General features: G+C 39.9%; 9 protein-coding genes across 9 annotated transcripts; 3 read left to right on the plus strand and 6 right to left on the minus strand.

Annotated features, from left to right (window-relative positions):
* Positions 1 to 237: 237 nt before the first annotated feature.
* PMT2 (dolichyl-phosphate-mannose-protein mannosyltransferase PMT2) lies at positions 238 to 2,493 on the minus strand (the record flags this gene model as incomplete). The annotated part of the gene is made up of 1 exon (XM_037289029.1): positions 238 to 2,493. The coding sequence occupies one exon, from the start codon at positions 2,491 to 2,493 to the stop codon at positions 238 to 240; it is 2,256 nt and encodes a 751-aa protein (XP_037144924.1).
* A 319-nt stretch (positions 2,494 to 2,812) lies between these two features.
* On the minus strand, positions 2,813 to 4,072 carry FUN26 (nucleoside transmembrane transporter FUN26; the record flags this gene model as incomplete). The annotated part of the gene is made up of 1 exon (XM_037289030.1): positions 2,813 to 4,072. One exon carries the CDS (start codon positions 4,070 to 4,072, stop codon positions 2,813 to 2,815), a length of 1,260 nt encoding a protein of 419 aa, XP_037144925.1.
* A 295-nt stretch (positions 4,073 to 4,367) lies between these two features.
* CCR4 (CCR4-NOT core exoribonuclease subunit CCR4) lies at positions 4,368 to 6,992 on the minus strand (the record flags this gene model as incomplete). Its single annotated transcript, XM_037289031.1, has 1 exon — positions 4,368 to 6,992. One exon carries the CDS (start codon positions 6,990 to 6,992, stop codon positions 4,368 to 4,370), a length of 2,625 nt encoding a protein of 874 aa, XP_037144926.1.
* A 1,064-nt stretch (positions 6,993 to 8,056) lies between these two features.
* Positions 8,057 to 9,146, minus strand: ATS1 (Ats1p; the record flags this gene model as incomplete). Its single annotated transcript, XM_037289032.1, is given in 2 exon segments — positions 8,057 to 9,100; positions 9,102 to 9,146. Coding segments are annotated over 2 exon segments (1,089 nt in total).
* A 248-nt stretch (positions 9,147 to 9,394) lies between these two features.
* On the plus strand, positions 9,395 to 12,604 carry FUN30 (DNA-dependent ATPase FUN30; the record flags this gene model as incomplete). Its single annotated transcript, XM_037289033.1, has 1 exon — positions 9,395 to 12,604. The coding sequence occupies one exon, from the start codon at positions 9,395 to 9,397 to the stop codon at positions 12,602 to 12,604; it is 3,210 nt and encodes a 1,069-aa protein (XP_037144928.1).
* A 933-nt stretch (positions 12,605 to 13,537) lies between these two features.
* HG535_0E02860 (uncharacterized protein) lies at positions 13,538 to 16,915 on the plus strand (the record flags this gene model as incomplete). Its single annotated transcript, XM_037289034.1, has 1 exon — positions 13,538 to 16,915. One exon carries the CDS (start codon positions 13,538 to 13,540, stop codon positions 16,913 to 16,915), a length of 3,378 nt encoding a protein of 1,125 aa, XP_037144929.1.
* Positions 16,916 to 17,332: 417 nt separating this feature from the next.
* On the plus strand, positions 17,333 to 18,778 carry GSH2 (glutathione synthase; the record flags this gene model as incomplete). The annotated part of the gene is made up of 1 exon (XM_037289035.1): positions 17,333 to 18,778. The coding sequence occupies one exon, from the start codon at positions 17,333 to 17,335 to the stop codon at positions 18,776 to 18,778; it is 1,446 nt and encodes a 481-aa protein (XP_037144930.1).
* Positions 18,779 to 18,867: 89 nt separating this feature from the next.
* On the minus strand, positions 18,868 to 19,975 carry RRT8 (Rrt8p; the record flags this gene model as incomplete). Its single annotated transcript, XM_037289036.1, has 2 exons — positions 18,868 to 19,578; positions 19,652 to 19,975. The coding sequence occupies 2 exons, from the start codon at positions 19,973 to 19,975 to the stop codon at positions 18,868 to 18,870; spliced, it is 1,035 nt and encodes a 344-aa protein (XP_037144931.1).
* A 530-nt stretch (positions 19,976 to 20,505) lies between these two features.
* HG535_0E02890 (uncharacterized protein) lies at positions 20,506 to 21,402 on the minus strand (the record flags this gene model as incomplete). The annotated part of the gene is made up of 1 exon (XM_037289037.1): positions 20,506 to 21,402. The coding sequence occupies one exon, from the start codon at positions 21,400 to 21,402 to the stop codon at positions 20,506 to 20,508; it is 897 nt and encodes a 298-aa protein (XP_037144932.1).
* Positions 21,403 to 22,218: the final 816 nt, after the last annotated feature.

The following is a 22,218-nucleotide window of genomic DNA, read 5'->3' on the forward strand; positions in this document are numbered from 1 at the left end:
TCGGTACTAAATAGGAGTATATGCAAAAAAATTTATAGAGGACCATTTGTTTTACTTTTTCTGCGGGCAGATATTTCGTTTCGAAATCGATGACGAATGCCAAGAATTAAAACGCTGTCATATTCTTACATGATATTCGTGAGCTTTAATCTATTTCCCAGCAGGTTACTATTTAATTATACAAAAACTTAATTGGCTACGTAAAATTACGTTGCAACCGGAAGGATGCTATGTTTTCTATTTGTTCTTATTGGATATATACCAGCCAGGTAACCAATCCAGATATTCAAAGTCAGCCACAGGCCCTTCCATACCGAAAGAGATTGGAGAAAAGTATAGGAAACCACCAATGACGATGGCATAATATGTTAGGTATATTGATAGTCGCATGACGTGACCACATTTGGATTTGGACCAACTCTTCATTCCAGCGTCAAACATGTAGGATAAAACCAACAAAGCAAAATATAATGCTGGTAGATAGTGATGAACGTAAGTAACTCTTGACATAATAACAAAAGGTGTAAAGTGTAGCCCCCATGCGAGCATTGGAAATACACCACCAATCAAAAATGTATTCAAGTCCTGTGGATCAGTCAAATCAGAGTACTGCCTTTGCCATCTCAATACTAAGACAATAATAAATACAGCAAAGCCGATTACTGCAACAGAAGAAGGCCATGTAGAGAAAGGCGAACCCAGAAGGAAATATCTAATGCTGTCATCACCCCAGCCATTTAATCTCAATCCCAGATTCAATGTAGGCCATTGCCAAGCAGAAGAAGCTAAGCCATCCAACTTGTCACTTTCGGGAATTAGTGCATTATTTGTTGCCATCATTGCTAAATTCAAATGAATGAAATCTTTAATAAAATTAGTCTTTGGATACTTAAAGTCATCTGGTCTTGGTGGAAGAACTTCGTTTACATGACTCTCGATGTTCCACCATGTTCGCTTATCTCTTCTAAATGGATTTTTTATACAAGCGATTTCGGATTGTCTGAATCCCCATTCAGGTAAATGGTTTCCGGTTTGAGCTAAATAGCAGTCGAGTACTGCATTTTTAAGACGGAATGATGTCGTCAAAGGATGCAATTTAGAAGCATCTTCCTCTCCGTGTTGAGCAGCAACTTCGACAATCCAATGGTCCTTATCGTCACCAACAAGTTCGTTACCATAGCCCGAAACTTCCCAAGCAGATTTTGATACAGGAGCAGGAATAGGATGGGTATGAAGATTTCTTTGTGTATTGTTGTGAAGTAATCTATATTGGTTGCCAGCTGTTACAAATTCGGTTTCATTTTCCGATTTCTCATAGTGAGGTAACCCTCTGATTCTATCAAAAAACCATTCATTATTAGTATCTTTGTAACCGTAAGCCGTAACTTGTTGTTGATTCGAGCCTTCTGGATAAGTTTGCACATGAGAATGTAGCAAAGATCCTCCTAAAGCTTGATTCTTTATTGAAACGAGGGAGCTTCCAACTGCGATATCACGTGGACCTAAACCTACTTCTGATCCTGCTAAACCAGCTTGAAATAACGATGGCATGTTGGCATCACCCGTACCGGAGTGTGATAGCAAATCAAAGTGGATTTTGAAGCACAGTAAAAAGACCAAGAATGGCACTATTATCAAACATATAATTCTTGCTAGCCAATGCTGAATGTAGGTTTTCCATGACATTTTTTTGTCACCTAAGAAAATCCATAGTTCACCAACTACGTAAAAACCAACAGTAAGAATAATCAACAGACCGACCATTTTGACCGAAATAGCACAGCCTAGTGTAATACCGGTCAACAACATCCACTTCCACCATTTTCTGGTAAAAGGTCTGGATCTTTGTTTATGATACATGACAAATGAGAAGAAAGCTGCCACAGTGAAAAATAAAAGCATGGAGTCTAATAAAATGAACTTCCCCAGAGTGGTAAAAGAATTTTCAAACAAAACTAAAATTGTGAACAACCATACGGTAGGAAGTGAAAATCCAATTGTCTTTGCAGTGTAATACGCCAATGGAACACATAGAGCGGAGAACGCAGCATTGAATAATCTCATCTTGATGTAATCGACGTAATCCGGATACTGCTCGCCTGAAATGAAATCGTACGATCCATTGTACCCGGCCAAGTAACCCGATAATCCGACTAACATTTTGCCCAAAGGAGGATGAACATCATGATAAAACTCATGTCTCAAGTAGTATGATCCAAACTTACCAAAATGTGCTTCATCCCAAACAACATGGTCGTTAATGCCGATCTTGTACATTCTCAGGAAAAACGCCAGGCCGGTAAAAACAATTGGCATAGCAATGGACTCTATACGCAGTATAGCACTGGTCCGAGGAGCTGGCTTCAATTTCGAAGTGTCCTCATTTTCACGTTGCTTTAAGATGTCAACTTCTTCCGCATTGTTCTGCCTTCTATGGGAGAGTTTCTCAGAAGCACCACCAGCACTATCATCATAACCAGTAGATCTACTCATATTGGTTACAATTGAGTTGTACAAATGATGTGTGAAATTTTTTCTTTATGCTCAACAATATATGTCAGTACCTTTTTTGTGAGGTTTACGTGTATTTTTGTTCTTTTTTTCATTTTTTTTCAAGTCCATTTTATTAAGTCCAGATACAACAAAGTGATCTAACAGGGTAACTGAAGGATGTCGGTAAATCGATGTCTTTTATTTAAGGCCTGTCATGGTGACAAGGAATCCATAAACGTTCCAAGTGAAGTATTCGGAACAGCTTATTTAGAAGAGACACATTCATGTGTCGTTTTGTAAGTTTTTAGTATATACACGTCTATTTCGTGATTGCGGCAATTATGTATACAAAGAAATAGCTGACAATACTACCCAAAGTTAACCCGGTGGAAACGAATATGTTCGTGAAGCCACCTGCTGCCTCTCTTTCTTCATCATTCGATAGCTCCTCGGGAACCTTCATGAAACTAATTGAAATTACATGACCGTTAGTTAGTCCAAAGGCATACTGGATAATAATGTAAAATGCATCCTGCAACATCAAAAAGGAGCCTTGTCTGGATCCACCTGCACTAAATAAGAGGAAGATTGGAATGAAAAGGATTCGCAACACGGAGTATGCAAATACCTTTGCTGGGCCAAATGCCGAGCTTCTAAATATTGGCCAATCTGCAATTATTCTACCATGTAAATCGCCTAGATTCCAAATAGTGAAAATAAGCGGAACATATTGTGAGTTTTCCAACGGTAAACCTTTTACAGGTACAGTGTTTGCGAACAGTGGGAAAACTAAGGTAACGACAAACGTGGTAAAAATCGATAGTACAAGGTATTTCAATTTATCGAAAAGGACGGTGAATGAGATAGCTGGAGATTTTGTCATCAGATTGTTTACATTTTTTAATCTTGCGTCAATCTTGGTGGCACGGTATAGAACGATAGATACCGTAGCCACAAGTGCAGTTGTGAGGAAATACAGTAAAATTCCGCTGACACTCTGATGAGAAGGATCGCCAAAAAATGATATAACAAATAAAACAATTGAGGGAAGAACACCGGCTATTGCTTGACCTACCATAACTGCCTGACTAAATTTTGGACCATATACGTTGGCAATTGCCATGATCCCATTCTGAGTCATGGCTGTTGCCATTGAACTGATAGCGACCAGCACCATCACAAAGGTAAACGAAGCCCATAACGGTACGACTGAATGAGCGAGAGTGACTAGTCCCAAAATCACGAATACAAATATTTCCCAAATCAAACCGCGGATAACGCGTACTGAATAACTATGTTGTCTTCTGGCCAACCAAATGTTGAAAAGTGCTGACGACGTAGTTGAGACAGTCATCATTGAACTGGTAAATATCTTCGCCCAAATGGTTTCATCGTGATACACATCATGTTTGAAATACAACGTAGCACTTAAAATACAATTCCACGGCCATAAAAGCCCAATGCCGATAAAGAGGAATGTCAAATATTTCAAATCTCGCATGCTTTCCCAAACAGAAAGCTCTTCAAAGTCATGCTCTTGAACCACAATGGGCTCATGGCCATTATTTTCAGCTTGCATCAAGCCAATGGGGTCAAAATAGATGCTATGGCTTATTTCCTGAAGATAGTCACAAAATTCATATTATAGTTTATTTTTCTTGATAAGAACAAATTGATACCGCCATTTGTCAAAAAGAAAAAAAAACTATCCACGTTTAACGTGAATATGTGAACGTAGAAAATCATGTCATCTATTTGTCTATATTACAGATTATGTACGCGACATTATGTGTATTTAAATGCGTAAAATAATAATTCGAGCTTGATTTACTCAGTGCTTCGGCACTTCTGCGACTTGTTAAAGTTTTCTCAGATTATACCTTTCTACTTGAGCCGGCTCCTCCTTTAACAAATTCGAATCTTGCCAAAAGTGGTATGTGGTCACTTGGAAATTTATCATTTGGAAAACCGATGAATTTGGAAATATATGTCTCGTCTACCGGACCCAACAGTCCACGAAGGCGTAAGGCTTGAGTAGAGAACCATATATAGTCAATGACGCTTGTAAATGATGGGGTAAAATTTGTTAACGGTAATTCACCGATATAGCTGTAACTAGATTTCAATGCTAACCCATGTGAAAAGTTCTTTTGTGTCATGTAACCAAAATCTCGTCCATGAATATCTTCATGAGCCTGCACGCGGCCTGTGCTCAATAATTCGTAAACAGCTGAATTCAGTTGCGAATTTAGATCACCGCATAATATCACGGGACATTTCTTGATATCTTGCTTAAAAGATGTGTTGTTTTGCTCCTTTAACAAAGTCTCCAAATGATCCATTAAAACACCCACTTGGAAAGTTTTGACATCGTTGAACTGAGGATCCCAATGTAAATGAGTCGTCACAATCCAAACAGATTCGCCACTCTTGATATGTTGCAGTCTCATATATATTGCAACATTGTCTTTATTCATTGCACGATTCAAGTAATCTTCGGTTCTTTGAAATTTCTTATGTTTCATCCAAACACCACTGAAATCTGCAGCATCCTTATAAGTAACTTTAAACTCAGCATCTTTGAAAAAAATACAACAACCGTCAACTTTTTTAGAGTCCTTTGATTGCATTGTTTTTGCTCTCGTCTTAGCATGGAAGATGCCTGAATACCCGTTTTTTTGCATCAGCGGAGCCCAATATTCTTCAAAAGTTTTAGCTTCAACCTCTTGTAAACAAATAATGTCAGACGCATAAGATAAAATTTGTTCCGTTAACTTGTTACGCCTATAATCCCAACTCAAAGCCCACGAAGGTGTATAGCGGTACATCTTCGGTGTTGCATAATGTTGGCACAAAGTATTGTATGATAAGATGGTGAAGCTTCTTTTTGACAAATCACGATTGAAATGTTCATTAGATTCTCTGATAGAAGGGTATTTTTCTGTCAGCTCACCATCGACACTGAATTCAAAAAATTCACGATCTTTTACCATTGGTACTTCCGGCCTGTTATCTCTCAGGTAGAAAATGAGTCCTGTAACTGATTTTTCTGACAGTAACTTCAACAAATGTTTGTCTAATGGGTTGCCTTCGCAACCGAGAAACTGTAAATTGAATAAATTTCCAAATTCCCATGGTAGCGTTGACACCATATTATCAAAAAAATACAAGTATTTTAGCTGATAGCACGCACCTAATTCCTTTGGTAACGAGGTCAATTTATTATGAGAGACGTCTAATACACGCAAGTTATTCAAATTTTTTATCTCAGGTGGAATGGACGTTAAACTATTCCCACTAAGATATAACCTTGTGAGAAAAGTATATTTGAAAAGGTTCAAATTGATATTGAAAATTTGTAAATTGGAAAAATCTATCGCGTGCCATAATTGATCGTCAAACTTGGTATCCTTTGGAAGTACTCTTCTATTTTCAACTTCATCGTCTTCATCTATGTTGAACTGTGAAAGTTTCTTGTGTTGTAAAAGTAATGCCGGTGTCCCTGTTAATTGCTCCCTCATGTGATGTAGTTCTGTCTTGGGAGTAGTTGGAGTTGATAAGCCACCATTCCTTGTATTTGAATTTGACGTTGCACCCGACATAGAAAGAATAGAACCGTTGTTGGATCCATTATCATTTGCTGCAGCGGCCGCGGATAATCCCTCCTTTGTATCCGTCGCCATTTCCATCAGCAGTTGTTTCGTGCGGTCCACCAAAGATACAGAGGCATCAGAGACTTGAGGAGCTTGTCCTCCTTGCAAAAGCCCTTGCTGTGAAGGCAGCAACAGTGATCCTGATAAATTATTCTGCTGTAAGCCTGGCATCTGTTGCGCCAACCCCATTTGCTGCCGTTGCGCATCTATCTGCCCCTGTGGCTGCTGCTGTTGTAGTTGTTGCTGCTGTTGTTGTTGTTGTTGTTGTTGTTGTTGTTGTTGCTGTTGTTGCTGTTGTTGTTGTTGCTGTTGATTTACTAGATATTTTTTCATAGCATTTTGTCTTGCATATACGTTGGGTTGGCCTAATGACTGAATCGAAACAGCGGCCAGCTGCAGCTGCAGTTTCCAAATCGGATTATTCAAAAGTGAGGGATCCTCTAAATGCGGGTGGTAAAGCGGATTCTTTGCATTCGGATCGACGTTTACATTCAAATTCAAGTTCACATTTAAGTTACCTGAGTTTAGGTGGATTGCCCTATCAGGTCCAATGCTATGTGCATCCATGTTGCCACCAAGCGAGTTTCCATGGTTCAAGTGGTTTAATAATTGATGAGAATTGTTATCGCCACCTCCAATATTTGGATTTAGAAGACCCGGGGGCGCCATGGCAGCTGCGCCGCCCGCACCCCCATCAACTACACCGCCCTGGTTGGGCCTCATCATAGGATTGTTATGCAATTGCTGGTGAAGCCCAAGAGGCGTGTCTGCTCGCATATTGGGCATCATATTGGGCTGATGCTGCGGCCCGAGGCTCGGATAGCCTAACAACGATGGATTGTTCATATGAATCAATCGTTAACACTCTATAGATTACTTTTTTCTGCGTCACCTATGGCCTATTTCTACCCGCTAAATCTGCTGAGCTTTCAATTCGTGTTTCTGAATATTTTCCTTTATTCTTTTATTCCTATTCTCACACACTTGCTATTTGTCCGGAACAGTTTCAACCAGATTAAATAAACAAAACAAAAAAGCAAATTCAGAAAAAGAAACCCCCGTAATTTTCCCAATTTCCTGTTGATGAGTATAGCCTTTAAAATCCTTGTTCTCTGATTCTCAATTCCGCCAACTCTTCACGACTATTCTTCAAATTCTCTCTTTCTTCCTCCTCTTTCCTATTTTGAGATGTCTGTCTGAATGAAGTTGTTTGCCAGCCCTTTGAGAAATTCATCATCATCATCCACGAAACAATGTTTTTTCACAGGGTAACGAAGTTTGAACTGTAACGTAAGCGATGACTACTTAAGATGTTGATTTCTCATACTGATAAGACACTATATAAACAGGCTTGAATGGTTTACCATGTCGGCGACGTCGACATGGTCATGCGATAGATGCGGAAGCACGGGCGCAGTTCAGTAAGACTGTCGTTTATTTGCATCATTTGAACTGTTCAAGAACTTTTCTCAATCGGGCAAACTTCAGAGTGTTGTCCGGGTACTCCTGGTATGTCGTCAGTGTGAGCTTGATTGTGAAAAATGTATATAAAAGAGAGAACAGATGTGAACTTGATGATGTCGAAAAGTTTGCACTTACGAAGAAGGCCAAGGCAGTGCAATGCAAGCTGGCGAAGATTGTATTTGAAGAGGCACTTCAAATCAGTATTCGTGTCTGTTGTTAAACTGTTAATTGTGGAATGTTTGCGGCTCTTTTTTGGAGCTTCATCAGAAGCGGTAGAGCATTACTAGACTAGTAAAAACACAATTGCTCTTTCGCGATACTACCATTCCCAGATAAATAATCAAGGAGTCTTTACATATTTCCCATACGAAACTTCATTTGTGGATCCATCCATGTCTGTCGAAATGCTAGCGCATTATGAATGTGGGAAAGGTACTTCTTAACATCTATTCGTCTTGAGCAATCCACGTAGTGGCGCAACCGCCAAACAGGTGGATGTTCTCTGCATTCACATTTTTGGCCCAAGAGAAGATCTCGTTCAAGGGGGTTCCGGAATTTGAAGAGTCGCTGTTTTTGAATTTTCCACAGTTTCCGTGTTCGCCCCATCCCCAGCAGGCCACTACTGTGCGATCAGCATTGTCGGTCCGATAGCCAATGATGCCGTGTTCGCTTCCTGTGGTGAAAGCTTTAATGTCTAGGGGTAGTTCTAGTTCTTTCTCATCGAAAAGCTGGCCATGACTATTATTTCCGAATGAGTATATTCCTTTTGGTGTGTCTTGAGTTGAATTCTTTGTTACTAAAATATGTACAGATGTCCACATGCATCTCACTAGTAAATTCTCAATTGGCGCCCATTTTTCAGCCTTGAATGCAGCGGGAAGACAACCAGTAGCCTTGACAATTCGTCCTCTCACATCAACATATATTAAAAAATCTTTCCCCATGGCCACATAATCAATCACCACATCCTCACTCTCGTAAGTCAGCTCAGGCCTGCTGATAATTCGGCATTTGGGTTCGAATAACTGGCATTTAGTGTTGCTCCCCCAGCCGTAAACTTTTGACCCAGAGAGATATGGTTGAACAACTACACAATTGTGCAATGTGGCGAAGATTTTAGATTTGTTACTGACAGTCATCACTCTTTTCCATTCTTTAGATTCACGTTGTTCGTTTCCTAACCCTAATTCGCCCTTAAGGCCACTTCCCCTTGTTAGAACTTCGTCATCTTCGTTTATAACCGCTGTAAAATCCCATCCACATGCCACATCTTTGAAAATGTCGTTTTGAATAGATTTCCATTCTTTCCAATGAGTACAACCAGCGTTCGGTGATAGTTGATCCCTAGAATTGTCGCCACAACCGTATAAGCTCCCATCTTCCAGCAGCAACATAGTATGGTTTCCGCCACATGCAATCCTCTTTACGTTGCCTCGCGAAGCATCAAAGGACAAATGAGGCTCTACAATGTCTTTACAATGACCTATGCCTAAGCTGATAGTTGCCGTTGGATCCTAGTGCATATATCTTTGTCATGGAACAATCTTTTACGGAATTTCCTCATTTCATGGAGTAGATGACTCTGTAAGATTTGTCTTTTGCTTATAGATAGAGCCTTTTCGTGTTTGTTAGAGGCATGCCGCGTCAAAGTTAACAGGGTTTAAAATTTTTTTCAAAACTATTGAATGAAATCAATCAAAACTGAGTAGTTGATAAGTAAATAATCAGTTCCTGCTAGGCCTATTCATCTACGATTGTCAAGTAGGTGACGAGGAAATTGTAGCATGAGCGACTACAATGATAACGATGTACAAGTTCCCGAGTCATCCTCTCCAGGTCCGGTAAAGAACTTATCCTCATCACCTTTGAAGTATTCGGAACAGGACGGGAATTCAACATCTACTTCTTTGTTGCGGGACAAATTCAGTTTCAGTCCCGGATCAGCTTCTTTAAAAGCAAGTAACGCACCTGATCTCACTCCTAATAGTGGTGCGAAAGGCAACCCCGATATGCAGCTTTCGATCTTGGCTGATGAATTCCCTGATTTTTCGCCAACCCTTGTGCAGGCTGTCTTCAAATCTAATTCTTTCAACCTCAAGCTGGCGAGAGAAAGACTAGAAAGGATACGAGATCAGAGAAAGTCGTGGTCGGCTGGTGGAAAAGGTACAAATAACAAGAGACCAGGTACTCCTCAGTCTGCCCCTACAAATCGACTAGGATCTATTCCAAACTCAACCAGTAGACTTTCCTCCATAAATGCAGAGACTTCTTCCAAAATTGTTGTAGAGAAGCAAAGGACGTCGATTTTTGATCGTTACTCAAATGTCATGAATCAAAGAACCCGCCCTTCAATGACTGAATCATTGGTGATAGACGAAGAGTCTCTGGCAAAACTTGGAATTGCGTCACAGAATAACACTAGAGGACCAAGAAAGAGAAGACTTGTCAGAGCCAACGACATGGATAGTAAGAGACAGGCTACTCATCTTGATAAGGCCAAACAAAACCTAATGAACATGAAGATGAAAAAACGGGCAGGTATCTCGGATGAAGATGAAAGTGATGAGGCAGCTATGAGTGGGGCCGAAGATCTTAGTGGAGAAGAGTATGAAGAGAGGACGCCCGATATCAACATCGACGATCAGGTCCTGGAATTTTTGAATACGGCCGGGACCAGTGATATCGCTGATTTAGGTGAAGCTAATTTAGAAAAAGCTGAGGCAGTTATCTCTCATAGGCCATACAACAGTCTTTACGCATTTTCACAAACTGATTTCACCACTGAAAAGGAACAAGAATCTCAAAAGCAATCTCAACAGAGGAAAAATAGAAGAGGAGCTTCTCAAAAGAAGGAAAGTGAACGTCTGCTAGAGAAGATCAATCAAAGTATCAAAGGTTATAATGCGATTGATTCTTTGATAGGCAGATGTTCATCTTACGGTAAGCTTATCGCTTCCCAAATGAAACGGTGGGGTGTTGATATGGAAAAAGCTGCCAATGGAGATTTAGATTTTATGGATGTTGATTCAGATGATAGTGATGTTGCAGTTGTTGAAGAATTTGATGAGTCAGAAGTCAGTGCCACTCCAACTCCAGTGCCAGATGTGACGGCATTGATGTCAACAAAACATCGCAAAAGAAAGGACAGCAATAGTGACTTTGAGGAAGACGATGATGTTGAAGTTGAGATTGACACAAGCGAAGATGAAGACTACGGACAGATAAAGCGTAAATCTACACCCGGTCGTAGAGGAAGACCAGCTACTAGGGGACAAGTCAAATTTTTCAAAGCTAAACCGAAACTGCTATCGCCAACTTTACAACTTAAGGATTATCAGCAAACTGGTATAAATTGGTTGAATTTGCTTTATCATAATCATATGTCATGTATTCTTGCGGATGATATGGGCTTAGGAAAAACATGTCAAGTGATTGCATTTTTTGCCTATTTGAAACAAATAAATGAACCTGGTCCACATCTCGTTGTTGTTCCTTCTTCCACACTTGAAAATTGGTTAAGAGAATTTCAAAAGTTTTGCCCCAGCTTGAAGATCGAACCTTATTATGGGTCACAGCAGGATAGAGCAGGTTTACGCGAGATCTTAGAAAGAACGGCTGGTCAATATGATGTTATTGTGACCACATACAACCTCGCAGCCGGTAATAAGTATGACATTTCATTTTTAAGAAATTGCCAATTCAATGTGGTCGTGTATGATGAAGGTCATATGTTAAAGAATTCGATGTCAGAACGTTTCAACAAATTAATGCGAATCCAAGGTAATTTCCGTTTATTATTGACCGGTACACCATTACAAAATAATTTGAAAGAGCTAATGTCACTTTTGGAATTTATTATGCCGAATTTATTTGAGTCTAAGAAAGATCACTTGGCAACAATTTTCAAGCAACGTGCGAGGACGACAGATGAAAACAAAGGTTTCAATCCCTTGCTAGCACAAGAAGCTATTAATAGAGCAAAGATGATGATGAAACCTTTCATATTGAGAAGACGAAAAGATCAAGTGCTAAAACATTTACCCGCAAAACACAGAACCATTGAGTACTGTGAAATGGTTAAGAGTCAGCGTGATATATATAATGCAGAAATCAAATTAGTTATGGAGCATAAAAAAATGGTTCAAGACGGGACTTTGCCGGATGATCCAAAGGAAAGGGCTAAAATACAAAAAACAAGTTCGAAAAATCTCATCATGGCCTTAAGGAAGGCATCGATTCATCCACTTTTGTTTAGGGCACTTTATGACGATAAAAAACTAGATAAAATGAGCGACGCCATCTTGGATGAACCAGACTATGCAGAAAATGGTAATAAACAGTACATCAAGGAAGATATGAGCTATATGACAGATTTTGAGTTGCACAAGCTTTGTTGCAGTTTCCCCAATACGTTATCAAAATATCAGTTGAAAAACAAAGAATGGATGGACTCAGGGAAAATCAGCAAACTATGCACCATTCTGGAAAAGATAATCGTGCAGAAAAAGGAAAAGGTGTTAATTTTTTCTCTTTTCACTCAAGTGTTGGATATACTGGAGAAAGTCTTGTCTACGCTAAATTACAAGTTCCTCAGACTGGACGGATCCACCCAAGTCAACGATAGACAGTCATTAATAGATAAATTTTATGAAGATGAAAGCATTCCAATCTTCATTTTATCCACAAAAGCAGGTGGCTTTGGTATCAATCTTGTCTGTGCGAACAACGTGATCATTTTCGATCAAAGTTTTAACCCTCACGACGACAGGCAGGCTGCCGATAGATCTCATCGTGTTGGGCAGACAAAAGAAGTCACAATAACGACGCTGATTACCAAGGACTCTATAGAGGAAAAAATATTCCAACTAGCGAAGAACAAGCTCGATCTCGACACCCATGTCAGTGAGGACGACCAGAAATCCCAAGAAATGCTTGATACGAAGATCAGCGGTATCCTGGAAGACATCATCTTTGATGAGAACAGCACTAAATAGAAATATATATACTGTATAAAAATGACACGTTCAAAGTGATTCTGCGTTCGAGGGTCCGGCGTTCTCCATTCTCCATGTCGCTTTTTTCCTATGATAAAAAGGAAAAGGATGCAGAATCAAGGGATCTTGTACCACCCTGCGAATAACAAGCCACTTTGCAAAGACCCGCGAGTGCCACACAGGAGGACTTGTACTGGAACTGCACCAACAACCATTTTCTACGTACCATCCCTACGTTTAAGGCACTATAAATACCATTAGCCGCCGGGAAAGAGCTGAATTAAGACTGGAAAAGAAAGCCCAAGAGCAGACTCACAGGGCAGAAGCCATCTCTATTTGTTTCACGCATATTTCAGCACCGCTAGTCAAGATAACCTGTCCACGATCATACAGGTTTGGTACCATTGCGCAACCACACGGCCACCATCATAGTAGGGGGCGCGTATAGGTATAGGATAGCTTATTACCACACAGGGCGCTTACAGCGTTTTCCTCATCGAGATCGCCGGACACATTCCTCCGATCTGTGACCGTTCGGAGTGACTATCTGGGTTTTTTGGGACCATTGTCCGGATCCGGAAAAGCGGGCGGAGCGGATTTACATCGCGGCTGACGAATTCCGGCAAAGCCACAAGGAGGGGCGCGGACGTGCGGTGTATTTTTTCAAAAAAGCGCTTTGCACGGCGGTATCATAGGAAACGAGCTGCAGAGAGTGGTATCATCATCACCACAGCGCCGTTTTAGCGTCAACATCCTGGTGGGTGTCTGAGAGGAATTGGGCAGGTAAGATAACGAGGTTATAGCCTGAGAAAAGAACGAGGGTGAAAAACAATTAGCTTACCAATTGGTGTGGAACTAGTGGGATATCAGGAATAGCAGGAACACCAGGAACACTTGCAAATAGCGTAGTGGGATAATCTGACGATTTTGGTCATGAGTTCCGGTGGTAAAGATGCGTTGAGCTTAGAAGAGCGATCTAAGAACGTCAATGATCTGTTATTGGTTCTGATGGATATCAACGAAATCAATGGGGGGAACAGCGATACGGCTGAGAAGATGAAACTTCATGCGAAAAATTTTGAAGCTGCGTTGTACGCCAAGAGCTCGTCCAAGAAGGAGTACATGGACAGCATGCGGGAGAAGGTCACGGCCATGAGTAACACAAGAGACTCGCGGAAGAAAGCGGCTGCGGCTGCCATGTCCATGGGCATGAGAGGTCAGCAGCAGCAGCGGTCTGGTAGTATTCCGGTGAATGGAAACTTCATGTCCACGGCAGTGAACATGAATTCTCAGACGTTTCTTAATCAGCAGGCTCAGGTTCGTCAACAAGCTGCTCAGCAGTTGCGTAATCAACAGCAACAACAACAGCAGCAACAGCAGCAACAACAAAGACCTCAACTCACTCCACAGCAGCAGCAGTTGATTAATCAGATGAAGGTTGCTCCAATTCCTAGAGAGTTGTTGCAGAGGATTCCTAACGTTCCGGCAGGGGTCAATACTTGGCAGCAGATCACAGAACTAGCACAGCAAAAGAGACTCACTCCGCAAGATATGCAAATTGCCAAGGAGATTTATAAATTACATCAACAGTTACTTTACAAGTCAAAGTTACAACAGGCCGGTTCGAATAATAGAATGTCTCAACAGCAGCAAATTCCACAGCAGCAACAGCACCACCACCAGCAGCAGCAACAACAACAACAGCAGCAGCAGCAACAACAGCAACAGCAACAGCAGCAACAACAGCAACAGCAACAGCAGCAACACCAAAGGGTTCAAAGTATGAGCAACAATGCTCCGCAGCAGCAACAGAACCAACAAAGATCTGGTGAATTACCAAATGTTCTAGGACAAATAAATCAAATTTTCACACCAGATGAACAAAGAGCTTTATTACATGAAGCTATGGAAGCTAGTAAAAACTTCCAAAAGACACAATTTGGTGTTAATATGACTGATGCAAATAAGCAGAATTTTATTAGAAAATATATCAATCAAAAAGCTTTGAAAAAAATCCAAAATGTCCGATTAGCACAAATGGCGGCCAGTGGAGCTAATCAACCAAAGTCGCGACCACAACAGCAACAACAGCAACAACAGCAACAACAGCAACAACAGCAACAACAGCAACAACAGCAACAACAGCAACAGACATTGCCACAACAAGTGTCTCAACAGATGTCCCAACAAATACCATTGCAACAGCAGCAACAGCAGCAACAGCAGCAACAGCAACGCTTGAGGAATATTAGCGCGAACATGAAAAGCCAGCTACCAAACGGTAACCAATTGAATGCCAATCCTGCTGTGCAGGCAAATGTACCGCAAGCAGGATCCATGAGAAACATGAATAGGGTGCCCGCCCAACAAGCGACGACTCCACAGGTTCAAGCTGCGCAAGTTAGACCAGCAGTTTTACAGGCCTTCGCACCTACTCCTCAAGATGTTGAAGTTGTCAAACGTATATCGACTGAAGCAGCAAGAACACCACTGAGACTAACAGATTTGACGAATACGTTGACAACCCAAGAACGCGAAGATATCAAAAGAAAACTTTATTTGAATCAGCAACTATTTGCCCAAGTTAGTAACTATGCTCCACAAGTTTATGTTTTAACGAAAAGTGAAAATTTCTTAAAAGAGGTTCTGCAATTGAGAATATTTGTCAAGGAAATTCTAGAGAAATGCTCAAAGGGAATATACGTTGTGAAATCTGACACTGTCGATAAATTAATAATGAAATATCAGAAATACTGGGAAAGTATGAAAATTCAACTATTGAGAAGACAGCAGTTGATCCAGCAGCAGCAGCAACAGCAACAACAGCAACAACAGGTTGACAATAATCAAGGCGGGCCAAGTATTTCTCAGCAGCAACAGAGGGTCCAAGGCTCCATGCAGCATATACAACAGCAATTGCAACAGAAACAGCGTCAACAGCAACAGCAACAGCAACAGCAACATCAACAACAACAACAGCAGCAGCAGCAGCAACAGCTACAGCAACAGCAACAGCAATTACAGCTACAGCAACAGCAACAGCAACAGCAACAACAACAACAACATCAACAACAACATCAGCACCATCAACAACAACAACAACAACAACAACAACATCTTCATCATCCTGCTATGAATAGTAGTACTGGAACACCCATTGTTGCACCTAATCAGGCTGCCATGGCGGCGGCCGCAGCGATGTCAGGTAATACTTCAAGTTCCAATTATCAACATATTTTACCAGAGACCGGTGCTGCGGCGCCACCTACCTCAGCCGTTCCTCATACGTCAAACAGCGGATTAGGATTAGATTTCTTGGCTTCTCCAGATTTGGCAGTAATTTCACCAAATGTTGGTTCATCTCCTAAGAGAGATCTCGGCAAAGTTGCTGCAGCCAATCAAAGCAGAGCGAAGTCCAAAAGACCTTCATCGATTAATCCATCTCAATCAAATGCTGCTACTCCTAACATTTTGCATGCTGCTGTGCCCAGTAGGTCAGCCACACCTGCAACCGCCAACTTTTCTTCTGCTGGATCTCCTCTAGTCATGAACAAGCCTATTTCTGTATCCCAGAAAACTCCATCACCATTGACTGTCCCTCACCTAACACAAGGGCAAAATGTAGGTTCGAATTCAAATATCGATAATCCCTTCAAGGAGGAAGAAGAAAAGTTAAGAAGTTTGAACATTCGCAAAGCAGAGATTATATCACGCTTTAAGCACCGTCAAGAAATTTTCAGTAAATCACCTGTTGATATCTTCTTATCAACATTAGCAGATTGCTTTTCTGTAAAAGATGAAGAAGTTGAAATTGTTTCGACAATTCCTCAAAATATTATCGATCAAGTGAACGGTACTGCTAAGAAAAGATTAAGTAAAGCCGCACAGAGAGCCAAGGAGCAAGATGTCGTTTCTTTAAATATTAAGGACAATAAGTTAATAATGGAGAGTAAAATGGGACCATCATCGAGCTCATATGGCATATCAACAGACGCTTTATCCGCAATTTTCAGGAATGTTTCCGGAGCAGGAGTAATACACAACATGTGTTTCTACGATTCCTCATCAGGCGAGAACTTTTCAAATCAAAATAACACAAAGAAGAGAAAGCTGGAAGATGCTGAGATCAGTCCAACAAATTCCAATGTTTCGCCATCATCTTCTTTGATGAGTGATTCAAAAAAAGTTAAAATTGACTCTCCCGAAGATATGTTTTCAGGAAAGTGCAACGCAGAACAAACTTCCAAACAAACAACAAGCTCAGTGCCAGCTAACATATGGGACTGGAACTTTTGGTCAGAAATGAGGTAAACTTTGTGTAATATATAAATATATATAACGTTTAACTGTATCAGGATATACCAGCAAGAATTAAGGATGATTTTCGCCGGAAGTACTTGATTGATAGGTTCTACATTTCAACTATTTGTATCCTCAACCCAACTAAGAAGTTGTCCCATTCAAATGAATAAAACACATAAGTTATATGAACAAAATCATGGCAAGAGTATCAATATGGTGAAAGTTAAAACATGAAAAGTTGGTCGGCCAGGATTCTAAAAATCGCTACATCAAAATACCGTTTTTATGTATTTTGTTTTTCTGTCATCGGGGTAATTTCATCGAGAGCCTGACTTCATATCAAAAAATCAAACACCTAAGGCTCTATAAGATGATAGATCTGCAGAGAAATCGGCAGCTACATTTAACGTGAGGCATTGAGCGAGGATGACCACCAATTGCTCATTTCCCAATATACCAGATGATAGATTGAAGCGTGAACTTCTTCCAGAAACCTATCAATGGTGTTTAACGAACGGTCTTGTCATGTATCCCATTAACTTTCAGCAGGAACAAACAATGATTGCACCTGTAACGCTATATCCAACACCATTACCAAGAAGAAGTTTTGAAAGTGCAGAAGACGTGCAGAAGATCTACAACGAATTATATGCCAAAATCTCTCAGGATTCAGGAGGCTGGCTGACAAATGAAACTATCAAACTGGCAAATTTCGACTCTGAATTTACAGGTAAGCTCTGGAAACTGTATCTAGAAGCTGTTAAAAATGGAATTACACAGAAATTAAAGCTTGGTGTCTTTCGATCCGATTACTTGGTTGATAAGAGGAGTACTGATATTAAACAGGTGGAATTTAATACTGTTTCTGTTTCATTCGGAGGTTTATCCACAAAAGTGGGTCAACTGCACAATTATCTGAATGAAACTGGCAGCTATTCACTGGGAACTAAATTTTATCAACAAGAAATTCCTACATCAGAATCTGACTCTTTGCTTGCTAAAGGTCTAGCTGCCGCTGTCAAAAAATATGACCCGGTTCTCGAGAACCCTATCGTCGCATTTATAACACAAGACAATGAGAGAAACGTTTTTGATCAAAGAGTTATTGAATATAATTTGCTAAAAGAATATGGAATACGTTCTATTAGATTAACACTTGATGAGGTCCAAGAAAGAACTTATGTCAAAGACGAGAAGCGGAGATTGTTTGTGAAATCTAGTGATCAAGAAATAGCACTAGTTTATTTTAGAGCGGGCTATTCGCCAACGGATTTCAAATCACAAATATCTTGGGATAACAGATTGGTATTAGAAACGAGCTATGCCATCAAAGCGCCTGATTTAATGACACAATTATCAGGTACAAAGAAAATTCAACAACTATTAACGGACGAGCTGACATTATCTAAATTTATTGATGACGAATCTACCAGAAGGAGAATTCTTTCAACTTTTGTAAAAATATATCCCTTGGATGATACTCCCTTGGGGAAACAGGGAAAAAAATTTGCATTGGAATCGCCACATAAATACGTATTGAAACCTCAAAGAGAAGGTGGAGGAAATAATATCTACAAAGGAGATATTCCTGATTTCTTAAATAAAACTCCTGTAGATCAATGGAGCGCTTACGTTCTAATGGAATTGATAGAGCCAAATTCAACCGAAGGTAACATCGTATTGCGTGGGAATGAAATGTTTAAGGAACCAATTTTGAGTGAATTGGGCATCTTTGGGTGCATTCTTTTCAACGAAACAGAAGTATTTTACAATGAATATGCTGGTTGGTTGCTTAGATCAAAATTCAACAGCTCCAATGAAGGTGGAGTTGCTGCTGGATTTGGTTGTGTCGATAGTATTGTTTTAGTTTGATAGATATTTTTCTAAGATAGCAGAATGCATACTTTTTAACCATCTTTCACTAGAGCATGCTATTAAACAAAATTGATATAGATGTATAGTCAAGAGCGCTTTTTTATCAATTCGACTCCCCATCTAGCAGCGCCAGCTGTATTGCTAGTTATGGTGAAGATTGAAACTAAAGGAAGCATCTCAAGAAAACCTGCCGCCATCCCAAATGAAAGAAAGAGACCTATATGTTCATATTGGAAATCTTTTGCTTGATCTTTGCTAATACCTTTCAATGTGAAGTATCTTCCCATATATGAAAACGCTCTTCTACCACTTATCAATTGATTTGCAATAGTTGGACCAATCAATGGAACAACCGATATCGAAGATATTATAAGCAGGATAAGTATACTTCTCAATATGCTAACACACCATGTTGGTAGTGAAAAAATCCAAAACTCAGGCATTGTCCAATTTGCCTTGAATTCTTGTTTTGGAGATATTTTAATATACTTTGCACTCCTTAGGAACTCATGTTGTCCATGCAAATATAGCGTCGTATCGAAAATATTATTATAAATAGGTGTGAGAACAATATTTCTACAAACCATTGCCGTCAGAGCATTAGTTTGCAAGAGCCATTGAATGTTAACTATTATGACACCTAAAGGTCCCAAAGCCACTATTGCCCACGCCAAAACTGTAGGCATAATAATTGTATAGTACAAGATACCAATTGTCAAAAAAATTATCAAATAACAAACTCCAAAAATTAACAATTGCCCCCAATACACTCTGTGCGTAGAAATTAAAATAAGGCCCTTTTCCGATTGTGGCTATGTTAGTATTGAACTCTTTTTCAGATGTCTAGTAATGTGATTTTTTATCACATACAATGAATGGATATTTAAAGGTATTACCCAGAAAAAAGTCCTTCAAAAAGTTTCTCTTAACATATTCCCTCCGTCTCTTGAGAGTTGCCAGAGCTACATTTTTCCACTGTTTGAACAGAATAGGAATTCTATCAAGTATCGGCAACTCAATATTGGCCTTTGGATCCAAATGGGAACTTGTTTCATTTGATTGGCTGATCTCAGGGGGTAGAGGCTCCTCTGCTCTCGAAAAATCTTGCTCTGCTCGATAATCTGTATAACTGATTATAACGGTATCGTGTCCTTTCATTTTGCCCAACGTTATAATTGTTGCCAGAGTGTACATATGAAGTTTGATCAAATAATCATCCTTTTAAATGTTTGAAATGCGACACAAAAAATAAATTAATTTATTATTGTCATAGTGACAGAAAAAAGAGAGAAAGATACGGTCGAGCAGACATTTATCCTCAGGCAGCTACCGCTAGCCTGAGTTTTTATGTTGGTAAGAGAGGTACCTTGCTGCGATTGATAGGTATAAAAGACCTCGATTTCCCTTTCAATTAAGTGATTACGCCAAATAAACGGGATTAAATAGCAGCAGCTTCTGAACTGAACATAAAACTGACCTACAACCATGTGTGGGGTGCATCTATTTCTGTTCTCTACACTGTCTCATCAGGGATACTGGTGTTTAATAGTGTAACCTATCTGCACCTAGCTACGATTAGTACTTGAGCGATATCTCATGATAATACTAAAAGAGCCCTTGAGTGTTGTTGCACTTCCTTGCATTTCTCAGCTCAATATTGTCACGTTCGTTCCTTTTGAATGAAATATATCATTTTATTATATGTAATCTGTATAGTAGCTACTTTAAATATTTCTAATTGCCCACAAGGCTGCACCAATAGTATTTGTGCAGAGGGCGAAACCAGATAAGATTGGAATAGTTTCTAATAAACCACAAGACATACCAAATGCAGTATATTGACCAAAATGCTCAAAAAACTCATCCTTGCGCTGTAAATTATTATAACCTCTCAGTCTGAGACATTTCGAGAAAAATGTTTTAGCAATAAATGGTGACATTAAATATGTAAACATAAATGGGCCTAAGATTGGTATTGATGATATAATCAACGCAACGATAAGGGAAAGGGTGCCAGCAAAATACTTGAAAACCTTTAGCGGTAAATAGAATGACCAAAAATAAATTGAGGTGATTGGAACATAGTACTTTATAGGTTTTTTGTTGAAGAAGGCCTGCATGCCATTTTTTTCAACTGTGATTGTTATTAAATGATTATTAAAATGGCAAAGTCGCATGAACATCATTGTAAGAACATTTGCCTGCAAAAACGAATGGGTCCATGCAACTAAAAGTCCAGTGGGTCCAAAAATCGCAAATAGTGCTGTGTAAACAGGGGTTATTGTTGCCCAATACACCATGCTAACGATCGTGTACATAATCAAGTACAAGGAAAGAGTGCCAAGTACATTCAACGCATAATCACTTTTGTATTTGTAAAACTGTCCAATTCCTTTGAAAGGGAAAAGAAAAGCGCTCCCATCAAAAAAATCAAAGAAAAAATTACCAAACACCCTGGAGAATCTATGGCTTAATATTTCGCCCTCTTTTTTGTAAACTTTTTCACTGTACTCTTTAAGAGCTAGCTCTGACGATGGGTGTCTCTCGTACACTTGATTGATATCGTACTTGTAAACAAGAGCACCGACTCCAGTTAGAAAAAGTGATCCTGCGAAACTCATAGCCAAAAAAAAACTGTGGGAGAAATTTGTCTATGTGTCTGGATACAGCTATGGAGGAAGGATGCCAGAAAGCGAAAGAAAAATACAACAGATCAATGGTCCGAAATATGCCTCTTTTATATATAAATTGGGGTACATAAAATAAGACACTAGTAAGTCATATTCAATAATTAATTAATTTATTCAATTTCCATTTTTGGTTTTCAATTACTGACGCAAAAAACAAACAAACATTAACGTCACATGGAGAAACTTCAGTGCATATTGCCTGCATACCTCTCACATTTTCCGAAAGAGGTACTGAATTTCTCTAAGCGGCAGAACAAATGCCTGAAAGAATTAGCTTTCCTCATTTCCTGTTTAGGAGAGCTTGTGAAGCCCCAAAAGGGATATATCTCTTTGTCATTATATACGTAAAATGTTTATTTTTGCCTGTTTGAAGGCGAGCTGTTGAGAATGTGTCTTTACACGAGTCTTTCGTGGAGCGTGATATCAATGGCTCGCCGTGCTCCCGCCTTATATATGATAGAATAGCTTCCTGCCATACTACATGTACCAGTCGAAATCTCCCAGGCTAGTCAAGTACGTTAAGCTGAGAGCCGCGGGCTCGCAGTTCTGAAGTGAAGTCTCTTCCCACTAATGTCCGTGGCCAGACTTTATCTTATTGTAACTTAATTCACCTTAGCTTCACGGTTACATGTCTTGAAGCCCGCGTTCAATGAAGCGAAAGGCTCGAAAGAAGAGATGGGCGTGCTTTCGTTCTCGACCTAGGGCTCTGCTACTGCCCAGCAAGGATGGAGAGAGAATTGCTATATA

Source organism: Zygotorulaspora mrakii, chromosome 5 (assembly GCF_013402915.1).
Source record: "Zygotorulaspora mrakii chromosome 5, complete sequence".
NCBI classification, from domain to species: domain Eukaryota; kingdom Fungi; phylum Ascomycota; class Saccharomycetes; order Saccharomycetales; family Saccharomycetaceae; genus Zygotorulaspora; species Zygotorulaspora mrakii.